The sequence below is a fragment of the Muscardinus avellanarius genome (genome assembly GCF_963383645.1).
Source record: "Muscardinus avellanarius genome assembly, chromosome: 7".
NCBI classification, from domain to species: domain Eukaryota; kingdom Metazoa; phylum Chordata; class Mammalia; order Rodentia; family Gliridae; genus Muscardinus; species Muscardinus avellanarius.
The window spans coordinates 81,997,920-82,016,678 of record NC_137793.1 but is presented as its reverse complement, the minus strand read 5'-3'; the positions used below and the strand labels follow the sequence as shown (position 1 = coordinate 82,016,678).

Genomic DNA, 18,759 nt, shown 5'->3' with positions numbered 1-18,759 from the left:
ATATATCCCCATTCATAATTTTTTTTACCAGTATGCAGTATCCTGTATTCACATATTAAATATATTATATTTTGCTTATTAATCTTTCTAATTGTGAATATTGAAAAAGTGTGCAATGAATATCGTGTGTCTGTTTTTATGAATTTGTCTAATGTTTCCCTGGGATATGGAGGTGTGGGATTGTTAGGTAATAGCGTGAAACACACTGAACTCCACTGAGTGTTTCTGAGGTCATCTAGAATGGCTACACCAAACCAATATCCCGTTAGCAGTGCATAGATATCTCATTTCATTTCCCTTATCCTTGCCAGTGCTTGGTACCAAGTCTTGGCTCTGCCTCTTCTGTGCTATGTAACATTGGGTTAAGATACTTAAAATCCCTTTCCCAAATACAAAATAGAAAAAGACTGGCATCTTCTTCATAAAGTCTTGTGGGGACTAAATAACACAATGTATATTTTGCTTAGAACAGACCCTAGCATATGGTAGGTACTATGATAATTGTTTTTAATTTTCAAATTTTGACAAAATAATAAACATAGGGTAGCAGTTTTGTGTCTTTGTGTGTGTGCGTGTGCGTGTGCGTGTGTGTGTGTGTGTGTGTGTGTGGTACTGGAGATGGAACCCGGGGGCATTCTACCTCTGAGCTACATTGCAGCCCTGTTTTATTTTTTATTTTGAAATAAGTTCTCATTAAGTTATGGAGGGCCTCCCTAAGTTGCTGAGGCTGGCTATGAACCTGTGATTCTCTTGTTTCAACCTTCCAAATACTGGAATTACAGGCATGTGCCACCACACCCAGCTGCATTTTAAAATTTTAATTGGCATTTTATTATTAGGAAAATGAAGCATAATTTCATCGAGTTATTATCTGTCTATATTTTCCTTTCCTTTCTTGTGATTTATTTTATCTGTATTGAATAACATTTTCTGCTGATTCAAAGCCTGTATTCATTTCCGCCAATATTAAGACCAAATATAAAATTAAATAGGACTAATTTACATGCTGTGAACTGTGCAGGATAATTTTGTCCATGGAAGAGAGTTACTGACAAATATAGTTCTTGTTACACACTGGTGTATCTTAAAAGCATCCATACTACACAATCATATCCCACTTTGGTTTGGTTTTGTTCATTCCCCATGGATGACTAGTTCCACAGCTTAGAGAATATCACTATCATTAAGGTTATAGATTTGGTTCTGGTCTGGTGTGTCCCAGTTTTTCTCAATGTGTGCCTCAGGGAAAATAAATCTATAACTCAACATCTTTTTTTGGTCACAAAGAAGAACTTATCAGAGAAGTTGGAGTCATACCCGCTTTATTCCATCTCATCCACATGGACACAGATGAGAGACACAGAGGGTTTTTTTTTGTGTGTGTGTGTAGGGCAAGGACATTATAAATAGTCTGGTATATCTGCAAATTGACAAATGAAACTTTCTTATGAGTAAAGAAAGCATGATTCATGACTTAAAAACAAAAGGGATTTAATTTAGCGAAGCATTTTATGGAGTTAGGAATCGGCGAATTCAAATGCCATTAAAATAATGGAATAGTCTCACTTTTTAATTCAATTGTAATGTTTTTTTCTAGTTTTTAAGTTTTTAACTTTGTTCATTATAAAGGTAGTTGAAATGTTATTTTTGAAAAGTTATAAATGGGCTATAGTCTCTGTGGGTTTTGACCTACCCAAGGGAGAGGCTGTATTCTTATTGTGCACCATTCTTTATGATTTCTTATGGTTCCTTACACTCTTAAAGTTCATATTTACTGCTTTGGAAATCTTTAATTAAAAAATAACCACATGGCACAATTACAATTTCCCCAGAGATTAGGGAGGTAAGACTGGACAGTGTTGGAGCAGATGGCAGGATGTTGTTTTCTGGGATGGGGACCATTGTTATTGTGGTTTGAAAGGTCCAAAAGAGAAATGATCTGCTATTTTCAAGAGTGAAGAAAACCTTGCTAGACCACTTGGTGTTCAGAGCAAGAGTTTTACCTGGTTCTGAGTAACTGATAAGGTTTTTTCCTCATCAGGTATGAAAAGCACAATACTATGCTTTGACTTTCAGGGGTCTTCATGGAACAGCTTCTGACTTGAAGCTATGAAGCAGAATTTTTTGAGTTTTCTTGTTTACTAACTCTTTACAACAAATTTCTCTTTCAGGAATTAGTATCTGAGAGAAAATACCTGTGTCTTTGATTATGAACACATCTCTAAAAATAAACATATGTATTAATCACGCACCACCAAGGAGTGGTATATTTTTCTCTCCCTCTCTCCTGAAAATGCCACAATAAACTATGGAAAGGTCAGCCTGTTTTCTCCTGAACATAGAGGAAGGATATCTGCAGTAAAAGTGACTTTGGGTTTCTCCTGAAAACTTCTACCTGTGGGCAATATGGTGGGCTGGGTGAATTGTCTCATCTTTTAACCCATGTTCAGTATCTATGAGACTGATTCTTGTAGTCTATGTAGCTTTTCCAATTCATTAAGGCAAAACTTGAACTCAAGAGCCCTGTCCTGGTCAGGAATACTTAATAAATTTTGCTTTGGTCATACATTTTTCTGACTGTTCTGTCTTGGGAATATTTCCAGATACAGTCAGTTTCCACACACATTCTTCTAACCAAATATACCAAAATGTGGTTAACAGGAAACTTCTGCCCTTATTTTCCACAAATTCAATCCTAGGTATAATACATTTTGGAGTGAAGTTACTGATGTGTTCCAGAAAGTTCTACTTAAAAGGGCTGTGGGTGGTAGGGACAAAGCAACAGAAAAGTGTCTGTAAGTTATAAACAAGAGTAAAATTACCAATGAACATTTACTGAAGGTTACACATGTTTTTAAATCCTGTGTTAAGCCTTTTATATCCATAATCTCACTCAATCCTCTCAATGACCACATGAAGTGGATATTATGATCATCATTTCTACTTGATAGTGAGGAAACTGACATATATGGAGAGGAGTACAGACTTGCCCAAGCTAATAATTAAAGAATTGGGATTGAACCAATTCCATATAATTTCTGATTTCAAGCTATCAACCTTCACTGTAGTTAACTACTGCCCCAGTTGAGAAAGCTTAAGCTTTGATTACTTACTGTATAAAAAAATTCTATGAGGGATACAGGATTCTAGCACATGCCTATTACAAGGGTCAAGATAGGGTTCAGGTCCCAAGTACTCAATTTTTGAAAAAAGGGAAAGCGTTGTGGGCTGGAATTGTCAGAAAAGTTACTATAAAGTAGATGGACCTTGAAAAATGTAAGGGAATCTGGGCTTGTCTTACTGTAGAGAATGCTTTCCAGATAGTAAAAACAAAACAAAGCAAAACAAAAAAAACAAAAAATAACTAAAGTTTCTAGATTTATCTGAAAATCCAAAAGAAAAGAGAATCATGCAGCAAAATGTCTTATGACACTGACTAATGTTATAAAGTCCTATGACAACTCTTGGTTTCCTGAAAAAAGCTGTTATTATTAGTTATCCCAGGAAATAGGGGAAAGTCCAGTCTCTGAAAAGCTTGGCCCAGAGAATTCATCCTAAAGTCTGATATAACAAAGCTAATAATACGACAAGGTTCTTTTGAGTTTTCAACAGTAGGGAGAATTCCAAAATGGCAGCCACTTTGACAGACTCATGGGATGTTAATGGAATTTTATTTAAAAGAGAATTGTCCACATGTGCATACCGATTTGAAAGTAAGAATCAGGAGGACTTGAGCTTCTGATAGGAGCTAGTCTCTTCTCTTTTAATGAATGGGAGATATCATGGAAAGAATAGTGTTCTCTTTGATGGTAACTATGTATTCTTGTTCATGGCATGGTCTTTTCCATCCTGAATTATTGGATGATATAACATACATAACATACAGTCTAACAGAACACATGATTATTATTCAGGAGCAAGTGACTTGAAATTGAAATGCTCACACAGTTGTGAACTCCAACAGTGTTAAAAATAAATCCCTTTATCTGTTCTACATTCCTGGGCTGGTTCTCTTTTCCAATGGAGCCCCCTTTTAAAGATGTGTGGACTGCACGTTGAACAAGATCGAATGTGACTTTGCAAAAATAGAATGCCTGGTCTCTCCTCTTCCCCTCTCTGTTCGACAATGCAAGATAAATTCACTCCACGGGAACCTTTTGTGGGTTGTACTGCTCTGGCAATTTGCAGTTTTCTGGGGGAAAGGCAGCTCACGCTACATTTATCACCCCCTGCCGCCGGCTACAATTCAACCCACTTCGAGCCACTGAACAGAGGTGCTGATGGGGGCTCTGGCATTAGAATTGCACATCATAATGGAAGTGCAGGGAAGCAAAAGACAAATGAATCAGGGCCACTCTGGGTCTCCACTGAGAAAGAGGTCAAAAAGTCTGATACTGGGTGATGGGAACGAAAGATGAGTGTGCTGTAATAATAACAAAAAATATGGTTGCCTTTTTCTGCCTCTTATATCTTTTTTCTTTTGGTAATCCTGGTTCAGAAAGCGAGTTTCTTATTGTTGTCACAATCATCCACGCGCATTGACGTGGTAGACTCAGTGCCACTCAACAATCGGCACAACTTGACATCGCCCAAATTAATAAGCAATAAAAGGACATGACCTGTCTTCTCTTTCTTCTACTTTATCTGAGGGCTGTGGCTTGTTCTCTAAAGAAACAAGTAACACTTCCTTCCTACCACCCCTAACACACACACACACACACACACACACACACACACACACACGGGCATACTTGGGTAGAGTTAAAGTATTTGTCAAGCTAAGAAGATAAGCTAGGCTAGGCTGCAGAAATGAATGACTCTTGAATTTTCTAGAATGAAAACTGTCTTTCTCATGGAAGTCAGGGGAGAACTCTGTTTTGCATGGACATCTGGGAACCCAGGAGTATTTTTTTTGCTGCTACACCATCTAGAGCACATGGCTTTTCAAAAGAATGGCAGAAGAGGAGTTTGCAGAAGGGTCTCCCACTCACAGTGAAATTCTTTGATTCAGATGTGGAATAAATTCTTTCCATCCACAGTCAATTGGTCAGGACTAATCACATGGTCAATTTAACTGGAAGGAGTCAAAGGGGTATAATCTTGGGTTAAGAAGTAGAGAACTGGTAACCATTTAGCCCTAGATCCTTCCACTACTGTTCCATTATGTCTGTTCTATTGGTTGGCAAGTAGGTCTGAATGAAACAATGGCGGGTCTTACCATTTAATTAAACTCAACATATTTATCATTCCTCCTCCTCCTCCTTTCTCGTCCTCCTCCTCATCCTCCTCGTCCTTGTCCTCTTCCTCCCCCCTCTTCTTCTTCTCCTTCTCCTTCGTCTTCGTCTTCGTCTTCGTCTTTGTCTTCGTCTGCTTCTGCTTCTATTTATGTGTGTGTATGTATGGTACTAGGGATTGAACCTAGGTGTATTCAACCTTTGACTATATCCTCAGTCCTTTTACAATTTTTTGTTTTGAAACAGGGCCTTGGTAGGTTGCTGTGAGTCTCACTACATTTCCAAGGCTGTCTTTGAGCTTGCAGTCCTACTGTCACAGCCTCCCAAATACTGGGATTACAGCTGTATGCCATCACTCCTGGCTTATTATTCCTTTTTATTTCCATATATGATGATATTCATGAATACTTAAAGAGTCAAAGGTTTTTTCAGCATCAAAAGGGCCAAAGCAATCTCTAATTGAAATGAGAAAAATGAGACCTAGAAAGGCTATGAGTTGTCTACAATCTCCTCACTGTGAGTGGAGGTGGCTTGAGTTCCAGCCCACTGCTCTTTCCGGGGTACCATGCTGCCTTTCAGCTATGTCCTTTGGCATTGGGAGATAGTGTAGTATGCATCTGATCAGTGAAAAAAGTGAGAAGCTGTGAGTATCAGTGACAAAAGTGGAAGATGGTGTATGGACTATTTTCAGTGTCAACGCCCAAGATACACAGTGCTCTGTTATATTAAAACTTATATATTTTTGCATTATTCATTCATTGCTTTACCCAATCTTATTCCTTTTGACTTGTGAATCATAGCATTAATGACAATATTTTTCCTTTTGTTTCACCTCAATGTTCACAGATGGCTCTAGGTGTGTGTGTGTGTGTGTGTGTGTGTGTGTGTGTGTGTGTGTTGACCCATGCGGTACTTCCCAATATTTCTACCCTATGGACCATACAGAAATGTTAATATTAGACAATATAGCGAACTAAAACCACTAGGGCTGCTCAATCTCCGAAACAATCTCATGAGTTTTGGCCACCCCAGGGAATGAGGATCAGTACCTCCTCATGCCAGTAACCAGGTCATGATGCATAGATGAGAGGCCTTGCTTTTCAAGAAGACCCCTAAGCTGGGCATGCATTTCCCTTTTTTCAGTCTGGTAGAATTTGGGGCCAGAATTATGTCCATATTTATCTCTGGTAACTTGAATACTTAGAGGGAAATATGAATTGGATATGAAATTAGAGGGGAAAAAAGTCACCTTACCCAGACCACACTTGCAAGTCCAGAAGTCTTCTTCGTAGAATAGGATTTCTAGCGATGTTTGGAAGGTGAGAACGGATTCCCACACTGAGTTAGATGTGCTGCGACCCTGGAGTGCTGTTTGCAGCCATTCCAGAGGCATAATGAAGCCATTTTAAATGAGGGATATTTTCAGCATAAAGTGCTTAACAGATCAAATACCTTTAGAGGCTTCCACAGGTTTCAGAGGAGGCAGAACTGAAGGCCACACTCATGAAACACTGATAACAGGCAAATGCTCCCTTTCACCATGAAATGAGGTGAGCTGCTCATGGGGCTTAACTTAGGGGAGAACTCTTTGGTAGCTGGCTTAGGTAATGAGCATCTGCTGAGAAGACTTTGTGAGCATTATTTGTGCCCATGTCTGTTAAAAAAAAAAAAAAAAAAGGTCTGCTTCCTTTATGGTATGAGGCTTGAAAGGAAAATGGCTTGCATTGGAGGAGAAGGGTTTGATCACTGTCTGGCTCTATCTTTTTGGTCCTTTATAATTCTTTTCTATGGCACTGTTTGACATCTATCATCATAATGCAGACGGACCATTTCCTCTTTTCCTTTCTACCATGTGGAAGTCTTTTTGTTAAAAACAAGGATACTAATGTTGCTCCCACTATGTGTGTGTGTGTGTGTGTGTGTGTGTGTGTGTGTGTGTGTGTACTGAGCTTGGACACTTGTCTGTGGAGCATGGACCAGAGGCTGGAATTTCATTTGAATACATTCACAGACTTGCTGCCCAGCAATCTGAATGCTATAGAATAGACAGAAGTAGGTCAGGATGGGAATTGTCCTATCTCAGCATATTACAAGGTGGGTGTGACAAGTGTGTGAGCTGTCAGTTCAGAGATAGGAACAGGAAAATCCAGAGATGGGTAGGGCGATCATACACTTTATCATTCACACTGGCACACTTCCGAGAATGAAAGGGGGTACTGGTAATAATTACTTGGAAAAAACATGTGTAAATTGGGACTGTCCCAGGCAATCTGGGATGAATAGTGAGCCTGGGGATGGGCTAAGTGTCAAAACACCAGGAGAGGCACCGATTCGTATTAGAACCTTGTCTTTCCATTGGAAGGAAGCCAGGAACATGGCCAATGCCACACACTAGAATAAGATCATAAAAAATACAAAAACTGAATGGGGTGGGTGTGAGAACTAAGGTCTCCCATGGTTAATGCAGACTTTAAAGGCAACACAACCTAACAAGAATTCTGCTCAGGAAGGTGAGAGCCACGTGGGTCTGGAGTAATCCAGGGCAGTGCGCTGTTTGTTCCTTTTGAAGGCCAGCAACTGCCACCCTGCCCCTACGGAAATCTTTTCATCTATCTAAAAGGCAAAGTTCCCAGCACTTGATACCTGTCAGGAATGGTCAATCCACATTAAATAGAAGCAGCTTAAAACTGCCAGGTTTAAGACTGAAGATTACAAAGAGTTTTTTAGTGGAGAATTTTCAGTAATTGATGGGGGCATAATATTTGAGGGGACAACCTCCATATATTCCCTTCTAATTTGTATTCCACACATGAAGCTCATATTGGATGCAATAAAATGAAAAAAAAAATAAAAGCCCAGAAATGTCTCTAAGTGAGGCTTTTTGTTTTAAGATGATACATTAGAGGAGGGAACAGTGTTGTTAAGAATCTTAGGAGCTTTGGGGGAAAGCATCTGATAGAAGACTTCAGATTCATTATTTCTCTCACCTTTTCATTAATTGAGTAACTACTATATAGGCATTATAATTGGAACAAGGAATACAGACATAAATGAATCATGGTCCCTGCCTTGAAAAAATACTTAGTTTAGTAAAAACATTTTAAGAAATTACAATCTCAAAGTGCTGAAACAAGAAGGAAAATGCATTAAGGAAATTCAGGGAGATGACCTTTGGAGCATACTTAAAAGGCATGTTGAAGTTTGACAAGTATATAAGGCAAAAAAAGATTTTATGGGCAGAGGAAGCAAAATGGAGAAAAGAACTGAGATACTAGAAAGGGCATGAGTGTTGGGAAAGCAATAAATGCTTAGCTGGACTGAGGGGCAGGGGAGGGGAGCAGAGGGGAGGGGGAGGAGTGAGGAGCAGGAAACAAAACTTGGGTCTCTGTTGGGCTGCTGGGCCCAGGTGTTAAAGTGATAGTAAAGGAGGAGAAGCTCTAAGATGGAAGGAAGGGTATGGGGAGTTAATAATTCATCATGAAGAAAGAAAACATATAGGAGATATACAGAGACTCATACCCTAGTGGGGAGAGAGGAGCCACATTCTAAGAAGAATCCTTGCAGGACTAATAGACACATATGGCCAAACTTCCCTTAACTGCCTCTGTGGGCCTTAAAACTGTGGCTGAGACTCATAGTTACGGGGCCACCGGGACTCAGCACAGATTAGGATAATCTTCCTAATCTTCCATAAAGAGACCAGACCAGCCCACATCTTACCTCTAGGAAGCACCTATGAGTAGAAAAACCAGAGTGGCTTTTGTGTTTTATTTATTTATTTATTGTGGTACTGGGGATGGAACCCAGGGACATTCTACCTCTGAGATACATCCCCAGTCCTATTATTTATTCTTTCTTTTGAAACAGGGTCTCACTGAGTTGCAAATGGCCTCACTAAGTAGCTGAGGCTGTCGGCGAACTGTGATCTTCCTGTCTCAGCCTCCCAATTGCTGGGATTATAAATATGAGCCACCACACCCAGCAGCTTTTGTGTTTTAACCACTACTCTGAAGCTGGGTGTGGTGGTGCATGTTTGTAATCACAGCATTTGGGAGGCTGAGACTGGAGGATGGCGGTTCGCAGACAGCCTCAGTTACTTATGCCCTTTGCAACTCAGTGAGACCCTGTTTCAAATAAAGAAGAAAAAATAGGGAAGGGGTGTAGCTCAGAGGTCGAATGTTCCTGGGTTCCATCCCCAGACCTGCAAACAAAACAAAACAAAACAAAACACACACACACAAAAAACCCCAGAAAACACAAAACAAAACAAAACAAAAAAACACTACTCTGTAAAGATAGGAAGGTGCCCCCATTTCTGGGAGGGCAGGTTCAGTACCATGTGAGAGGCAAGTTCTGTGGTCAGACCTGAGGAAGCACTCAAGAAAAGCTCTTACTAAAATGCCAAGCTACTTGCTGGCACGGAATAACCCAGAATAAAGTTGTTTTTATGTCAGAAAAGCGTGAGCTCTGTGGTCCTGAGCTGTCCGTTTGGTAAAAGGCTCACTGTGGTTCTGCTCAGCAATTGTCCCACCAGGCTGGCTCTCAAGACAATTTGGATAAAGAAGGGAACTTGGTTCCAAGGCCTAGCTCAGCCCTGTCATTATAGCGGTAAAATAGAGAAACCCCTAACCATCAAGCAAACTCACAGACACAGGCCTATATTTCTTTTGCAATTCTGCTTCCTTTGGGAAAGTGAGGATTGTTGTCTTCAGCCCAGTAACACAGGACTGTGCTGAAGGTCACAGCAACATGCCAATCCTCTCTTTCAAGCCCTTCCCATGCTAGCAAGGGCCAAGGGTGTGAGCAAGGAGGCACAGTGGGTCAGCACCAGACCCCTTCAGCCTTATTTTTGCCTGTAGTTCTCTACAGAGATATGTAAGTTGAGAATGGAGTTGCTGCTGGGCGTGGTGGTACACGCTTTTAATCCCCGGGCTTGGAAGGCGGAGACAGGAGGATCGTGCAGGTTCGAAGCCAGCCGCGCTGGCCTAAGAGACCCTGTTTCCAAATAAAAAAGTATAAAAATAGGTCTGGAAGTGTAGCCCAGAGGTAGAAGGGTTTTCAGGAACCCCAGTACCACAAAAAAAAAAAAAAAGAAAAGAAAAAAAGAATGGAGTTGCTGTTGGTCACAGTTATATGACTTCCACCAGAACCTGTGTGTCCTTTCTTTATTACAGGGGTAGAGACAAATATGTCATTTATTTTTTTCTATAAATATTTATTTAACAATGATCACATCCAGGGACTATACCAGAAGCTCTGGATAGAGTGGTAAAGAGGCTCCATTTAGCTTGGTGGCACACAACAGTAATCCCAGTACTTGAGGGGCAAAAACAGGAGGATCACACGTACAAGATCAGCCTCAGAAGCTCAGTGAAATGTTTAGCAACCTAATGAGACTGTTTCAAAACAGAAAGTAAAAAATAAGTTCTGGGGTATAGCGCAGAGGGAGAATGCCTCTAGGTTCAATCCCCAGTACCCCTCCTCCCGAAGAAGTGCCATTTAGCAGCATACATTCTTATGTGCTTAAATTTTAATAAGCAAAATAATTATAGATTGAATTATAATACCTCACACCTCTATATAGAATGTACTAGCCCTCTTCTAAAGCCTTATATATATTTCAAGTTCATCCATATGAAATTGCTGATAATCAACCACTTTTGACTCCTTGAAATGGCAATATCATAGCTCCAAACTGATATTAAGCCAGTTAATCTTCACAACAACCCTGGAGATAGTTACTATTTTAGCCATTAAATTGATAGAAAGTGGAGGACCGCAAATAAGTTGTCTAAGTTTATGGAGCAAGTTTGTGGCAGAATCTGGATTTAAATTCAGACAATTTGGCTCCAGGGTCTGTGTTCTGTACTGTTCTGTGCACAGGAGGAGTCTGAGAGTAATGTGAGAAGGTCATTGGAATAGAGAGATGGGGGCTTGACCCAATTTTAACTTAAAGAATGAAATATTATGGTGTGTGTGTGTGTGTGTGTGTGTGTGTGTGTGTGTGTGTGTGTGTGTTCCTGGGGTTTGAATGCCAGGGTGTTCTATCTCCTAGCTACACCCCAGCCTATTTTATTTTTATTGTATTTTATTTTATATATTTTTAAATTTTTTATTGGTGCACTGTATTCATACATCATAATGGGATAAAAACTTGTGTAGACATACATGCACACATCGCCCAGTTAGCCCCTACCCAATCCCCATCCCATTCCCTCCCCATCCCTCCTTCCCATGCTGGGCTTAGTGGTTGACATCTAATATTATAGCAATTTATCCAAAATTAACACTGATAATCTCACATAACAGATTCATTTGTTTGATATCAAACTTTTGATCACTAGAGATAACATTTCAGTATTTCTTTTTGCTTTGTTTCTTACCAGAGGATATTTTTTTTCATTTTTTTTAGGTAAAACTATTGTACATTTATTTTTTTCAGAAAAAAATTATCCTAACATGAAATATGAACTCTAAATACCCAAAACAATCTCAAAAAAGAACAAAGCTAGAAGATGTACATTTTCTGATTTCAAACCTTATAGAGCTACAACAATTGAAACTGTAGTACTGCTATAAAGGCAGATATATAAACCAGTGAAGTAAAATAAAAAGCCTAGAAATAAATTCTTCCATATATGGTCAAGTTATTTTTGACAAAGTTTCCAAGAACATTTGGTGAGGAAAATAATAATCTTTTCACTAAATATTGTTGAAAAATAATAATTACATGAAAAAGAATAAAATTAGGCCCTTACCTAACACCATATACAAATATTAACTCAAAATAGATAAAAGATCTAAATGTAAATCTTAAGACTATAAACTTTTAGAAGGAAACCTGGGTCATAACACTTTACAACACTGAAATTGGCAGTGATTTCTTGGATATGATTTAAAAGGCACAGGCAACAAAAGAATAAACAAACTTCCTAAAAAATAAAAAAAATTGTACATCCAAAGACAATATAAACAGAGTTAAAAGTTACTGATAGAATGGGATAAAATATTTCCAAATGCTATATTTGAAGGTATATTAATATTCCAAATAGAGATCCTAAAAATTGGCAACAATAAAAGCAAACAATAGAATTTAGAAATACAATTTAGAAATAGGTAAAAGACTGAAATAACTAATGAATCTCCAAACATTTTCTGCTATTACTTCCTTGAAGAGATTGTTGATCCCTTTGGTTTCACCTTCTTTTTCCTCCTCTATTCCGATTATTCTTAGGTTAGCGCTCTTAAAATGGGCCCATATTTCTTCAATGCCAGATTCCTGCTGTTTGATTTTTTTTTCTAAGTTAGAAATTATGCATTCATTTTTCGAGTGAAAATCTTCTAGGAGCGAGATTCTATTCTCCATGTGATCTAATCAATTGTTTATACTTTGAATTGAGGCCTTTACCTCAATGATTGCTTCCTTTATTTCTTTTAGACTCTCTCTAAATTCTTTTCAAAAATCCTGTATTATTTCTACAGTTATATTCCTGATTTGATCTTCTGGAGATCTCTGAATTTCTGTGTTATCAGGTTCTGATAATATGGGGTTGTGGGCATTCATTGCTCTATTGTTGTTCCTCTTTCCCATGATTTCAGAATTTTGTGCCTTCCCTAGGTCACTACAACTTCACTTAGGGTGCTCTGTATCTTGAGTCTGTGGTAATCTCAGCCACCACTACTACTTTACTGGGTTGTATCGCAAAGTCTCATACCCAGAAAGTTAATCGAGGCTGCGCGCTACTGTGGGGGTGCTGGGCTGAATGTTTTCCCACAGGGAGCTGTGACTAGGTTGTGGTATCTCTGCCACTGCTACTTTGTCACTGGGTTGGACTGCAAAATATCCGACCGAAGGAGATTATCAAAGCTGTGCAAGTCCCTGGGAGTGCAGTACAGAGATTTCTCCTTTAGGGGCCGCAATTTCACTCACAATTATTGTGCGCGCAGATCTGGAGCTGTGGTGGGGCGCGGTGAACTCGCTGTTGCTGCTGGCAATATGGAGCCACTGCCACGCCCTCGGCCGTGAGGCTGGCATATTTCTTTTCTGGTTTTGAGCTCCGTTCTGAGTCCCTGGAAAGCGTGATGAGCTTGGCCACTGGGAGTTTTAGACGCTCATTGTGCTGAAAGAACTGCTGCATTACACCCGAATGATCCGCAGCTGCTCACTTCAGCTCCTTGTTTACCTTTCCTCTCTGGAGCCTGGTGCTGTGAGGGAAGATGGAGCCGGCGCAGCTCTGCTGCCGCATTGCAGGCTTGATTTCTGATCTCTGGTTGTTCTTCTAGTCTTTTTTTCCTCTGTCCCTTATGTTTACATTTTTTATCTCTCTCCTGATGGTGTTTTCTGGCTATGAAAAGCACTGATTTTGTGGCAACAGAGATCAAGTTTTAGCAGGACTCATAAATGCTGCTTTTCTTGGTCGCCATCTTCCTGGCTCATTTTTATTTTAAAAAAGGGTCTCACTAAGTTGCTAAGGGCTTCTCTAAGTTGCTGAGACTGGCCTTTAAACCAAGATACTCCTGTCTCATCTCTCAAGTACTGCACTTATCAAGGCCTTTTTTTTTGTTCCTCATGCCCAGTTAATCTTACTTTCTTTGGACAGAGTAGAGGGCTTATCTTCTTAATCTCTTCACACCCAATTACCTCTATTTTTGTTTGCCTACTACTAAAGTTTTCTAATACAGTAGTGGGAAGAAGGGTAGAACTCAAGGAAAACACTTTACTAAAATGCTAAACTATCTGCTGACACAGAGTACACACACACACACACACACACACACACACACACACACACACACACAGGTTACATGTCACATATAAATTCTTTTTACTGAGACTTGAAGGATGAGAATGATCCAGGCATGAAATGAGTTGAGAAAGACAACTATAATTTGTCTAACACTCTGAAACCTATGAGAACACCTACTGGCTTTCTTGGTCCAGGAGTGTAGAGCTTATCTGCATGGTGCATGCATCCTACTGACCACCACTGTGGCTGGCCCCTCAGCAGTCTCTGTGCTTCTTCCTGGTTCTGTGAATGAAGCCAAGTCAGAAAATTCTCATAGTGACACATAGACTTTTCATCTCTCCTTTAGTTGTGGAATTCTTCTGTACCAAAAATTGTCTCCTTAAAGTCATATGGTCCTTTGGGTGTGAACTCTTTTTTTTTTTTTGGCGGTGGTACTGGGGTTCCTGGAAGCCCTTCTACCTCTGGGCTATACTCCCAGACCTATTTCATAATTTTTTACTTTTGGAAACAGGGTCTCTTAAGCCAGCGGGGCTGGCTTTGAACCAGTGTGATTCTCCTGTCTCCGCCTCCCAAACACAGGAATTACAAGTGTATGCCACCATGCCTGGCATGGGTGTGAACTCTTCACTATTGCCCAATGACTGAACTTTTCTCAATGCCTGGATTCTCTTATGTGTCAATGACTCCATTTTTGCCATGACAAGCTGTATAACTAGTGCATTTGTCTCTATTGAGGTTTGCAAAGAAGTTTGAGGCAAAGAAGTTCTTAAAACTTCATTTCCACTTTTCCACAGCTAGTCTGTGATCTATCTCCTTACAAGCCTAGGTTTGTCCAGGTTCTAGGATACTGACCAACAGCCAACCTATATTATAGGCTTAGCATTGATTCATTCTCCCTGTATTTTGGTTGAGGATATCATACCTAGTTTTTACCATAAGATTTTATTTTCCTTTTTCATCCTTTACCCCATGACCAGTGGCATACTTGTTTTGAGAACAGGCTCTTGCCTTCAAATTACAACTCCATGAACCATATTAGAAAGCAAAATTTATGTCTTTATCCTTATCTGAGTTTCTTTCCAGCCTTTGAATCTTACCAGGGTGCTCTCAAGGGTGGAAAGCCTGTCCTTGAACAGTTGGCTGTCTTGCAGCTGGAGCCTGTTTTTATTGAAAGCCATTGGATAGGACCATTATGTATCACTTTCTAGATCTTCATTTACTTCCTTCCTGACTGAGTTCTGAAGCTGCTTATTCTCAACAAACTTCAAATATAGTGAAAATTCTAACTTGATAAAGGGCAGCTGCAAAAATATCTACAGTTAACATCATACTTAATAGTAAAAGACTGAACGCTTTCCCTTTGAGATTAAGAAGAAGGCAGATATGGCTGCTTTCCCCTCTTCTGCTCAACATTAGAGATTCTGACTCATGTAACCAGGCAAGTGAAAGAAATAAAAATATGTCTAGATTGAAAAGGAGGGGGTCAGCCGGGCGTGGTGGCTCACGCTTGTAATCCCAGCATTCGGGAGGCTGAGACCTGAGGATCGTGGTTCATGGACAGCCTCAGCTACTTAGGCCCTCTGCAACTCAGTGAGACCAGGTTTAAAATAAATAATAATAAAAAAAAATAGGGCAGGGGATGTAGCTCAGAGGTCAAATGCGGGATCCATCCCCAGACCCGCAAAAAAAAAAAAAAAAAAAGAAAAAGAAAAAGAAAAGGAGGGCCTTCTCCCCGGCGGTTAGTGCTGAGAGTGCGGAGTGTGTGCTCCGGGCTCGGAACACACATTTATTATTAAAAAATCCAAAAAAAATCTAAAAAAATCTTTTAAAAAACCCAAAAAAAATTTACAAAAAATCCGCGTCTCCCCCGCCGGAGACTTTTATTTTTTTTCTTCCTCTTTTATAAAATAACCCGGTGAAGCAGCCGAGACCGACCCGCCCGCCCGCCCGCGGCCCCGCAGCAGCTCCAAGAAGGAACCCAGAGACCGAGGCCTTCCCGCCGCCCGGACCCGACACCGCCAGCCTCGCTCCCCGCCGGCAGCCGCCCGCCCGCCCGCGGCAGCCGATCGACCCGGTTCCGCGGCCGTTGAGTAGTTTTCGATTCCGGTTGATTTTTGTCCCTCTGCGCTTGCCCCCGCTCCCCTCCCCCCGGCGCCGGCCCCCGGCCCCAGCACTCGCTCTCCTCCTCTCCGGGAAAGGTCGCGGCCTGTGGCCCCGCGGGCAGCCGTGCCGAGATGAACCCCAGCGCCCCCAGCTACCCCATGGCCTCGCTCTACGTGGGGGACCTCCACCCCGACGTGACCGAGGCGATGCTCTACGAGAAGTTCAGCCCGGCCGGGCCCATCCTCTCCATCCGGGTCTGCAGGGACATGATCACCCGCCGCTCCTTGGGCTACGCGTATGTGAACTTCCAGCAGCCGGCGGACGCGGAGCGTGCTTTGGACACCATGAATTTTGATGTTATAAAGGGCAAACCAGTACGCATCATGTGGTCTCAGCGTGATCCATCTCTTCGCAAAAGTGGAGTAGGCAACATATTCATTAAAAATTTGGACAAATCCATTGATAATAAATCACTCTATGATACGTTTTCTGCTTTTGGTAACATCCTTTCATGTAAGGTGGTTTGTGATGAAAATGGTTCCAAGGGCTATGGATTTGTACATTTTGAGACACAGGAAGCAGCTGAAAGAGCTATTGAGAAAATGAATGGTATGCTTCTAAATGATCGTAAAGTATTTGTTGGACGATTTAAATCTCGTAAAGAACGAGAAGCAGAACTTGGAGCTAGGGCAAAAGAGTTCACCAATGTTTACATCAAGAATTTTGGAGAAGACATGGACGATGAGCGCCTTAAGGATCTCTTTGGCAAGTTTGGGCCTGCCTTAAGTGTGAAAGTAATGACTGATGAAAGTGGAAAATCCAAAGGATTTGGATTTGTAAGCTTCGAAAGGCACGAAGACGCACAGAAAGCTGTGGACGAGATGAATGGAAAGGAGCTCAACGGAAAACAAATTTACGTTGGTCGAGCTCAGAAAAAAGTGGAACGGCAGACGGAACTTAAACGCAAATTTGAACAGATGAAGCAAGATAGGATCACCAGATACCAGGGTGTTAACCTTTATGTGAAAAACCTCGATGATGGTATTGATGACGAACGTCTCCGGAAAGAGTTTTCTCCATTTGGTACAATCACTAGTGCAAAGGTTATGATGGAGGGTGGTCGCAGCAAAGGGTTTGGCTTTGTATGTTTCTCCTCCCCAGAAGAAGCCACTAAAGCAGTCACAGAAATGAATGGTAGAATTGTGGCCACCAAGCCACTGTATGTAGCTTTAGCTCAGCGCAAGGAAGAGCGCCAGGCTCACCTCACTAACCAGTACATGCAGAGAATGGCAAGTGTACGAGCTGTGCCCAACCCCGTGATCAATCCCTATCAGCCAGCACCTCCTTCAGGTTACTTTATGGCAGCTATTCCACAGACTCAGAACCGTGCTGCGTACTATCCTCCTAGCCAAATTGCTCAACTAAGACCAAGTCCTCGCTGGACTGCTCAGGGTGCCAGACCTCATCCATTCCAAAATATGCCCGGTGCTATCCGCCCAGCCGCTCCTAGACCACCATTTAGTACTATGAGACCAGCTTCTTCACAGGTTCCACGAGTCATGTCAACACAACGTGTTGCTAACACATCCACACAGACAATGGGTCCACGTCCTGCAGCTGCTGCTGCTGCAGCTACTCCTGCTGTCCGCACCGTTCCGCAGTATAAATACGCTGCAGGAGTCCGCAATCCTCAGCAACATCTTAATGCACAGCCACAAGTTACCATGCAACAGCCTGCTGTTCATGTACAAGGTCAGGAACCTTTGACTGCTTCCATGTTGGCATCTGCCCCCCCTCAAGAACAAAAGCAAATGTTGGGTGAACGGCTGTTTCCTCTTATTCAAGCCATGCACCCTACTCTTGCTGGTAAAATCACTGGCATGTTATTGGAAATTGATAATTCGGAACTTCTTCATATGCTTGAGTCTCCAGAGTCTCTCCGTTCTAAGGTTGATGAAGCTGTAGCTGTACTACAAGCCCACCAAGCTAAAGAGGCTGCCCAGAAAGCAGTGAACAGTGCCACTGGTGTTCCAACTGTTTAAAATTGATCAGGGACCATGAAAAGAAACTCGTGCTTCACCGAAGAAAAATATCTAAACATCGAAAAACTTAAATATTATGGAAAAAAAACATTGCAAAATATAAAATAAATAAAAAAAGGAAAGGAAACTTTGAACCTTATGTACCGAGCAAATGCCAGGTCTAGCAAACAATGCTAGTCCTAGATACTTGATTTAAAAACAACAAAAAAAAAACCACAAAAAAATAGTAAAATATAAAAACAAATTAATGTTTTATAGACCCTGGGAAAAAGAATTTTCAGCAAAGTACAAAAATTTAAAGCATTCCTTTTCTTTAATTTTGTAATTCTTTACTGTGGAATAGCTCAAATTGTCAGTTCTGTTTTAAGTAACAGAATTGATAACTGAGCAAGGAAACGTAATTTGGATTATAAAATTCTTGCTTTAATAAAAATTCCTTAAACAGTGAAAAAAAAAAAAAAAAAAAAAAGAAAAGGAGGGAGTCAAATGGTCTGTTTGCAGACAACATGATTGGAGTAGCTTTTTCAACTTCTGCTGGACAGCTAGGGCCCAATCATTCTTTGTTTGGGGGAGCTCTTTTGTCTGTGGTAGGATATGTAGTAGCATCTCTGGCTTTTGCCAGCTTGATGCCTG

At 40.9% G+C, this 18,759-nt stretch overlaps 1 protein-coding gene across 1 annotated transcript; it reads left to right on the top strand.

Moving 5' to 3' along the window:
• Nucleotides 1-16,088: 16,088 nt before the first annotated feature.
• LOC308265325 (polyadenylate-binding protein 1-like) lies at nucleotides 16,089-18,401 on the top strand. Its single transcript, XM_080698964.1, has one exon. The coding sequence runs from the start codon at nucleotides 16,216-16,218 to the stop codon at nucleotides 18,124-18,126; it is 1,911 nt and encodes a 636-aa protein (XP_080555090.1). The 5' UTR covers nucleotides 16,089-16,215; the 3' UTR covers nucleotides 18,127-18,401.
• The last annotated feature ends 358 nt before the right edge of the window (nucleotides 18,402-18,759 follow it).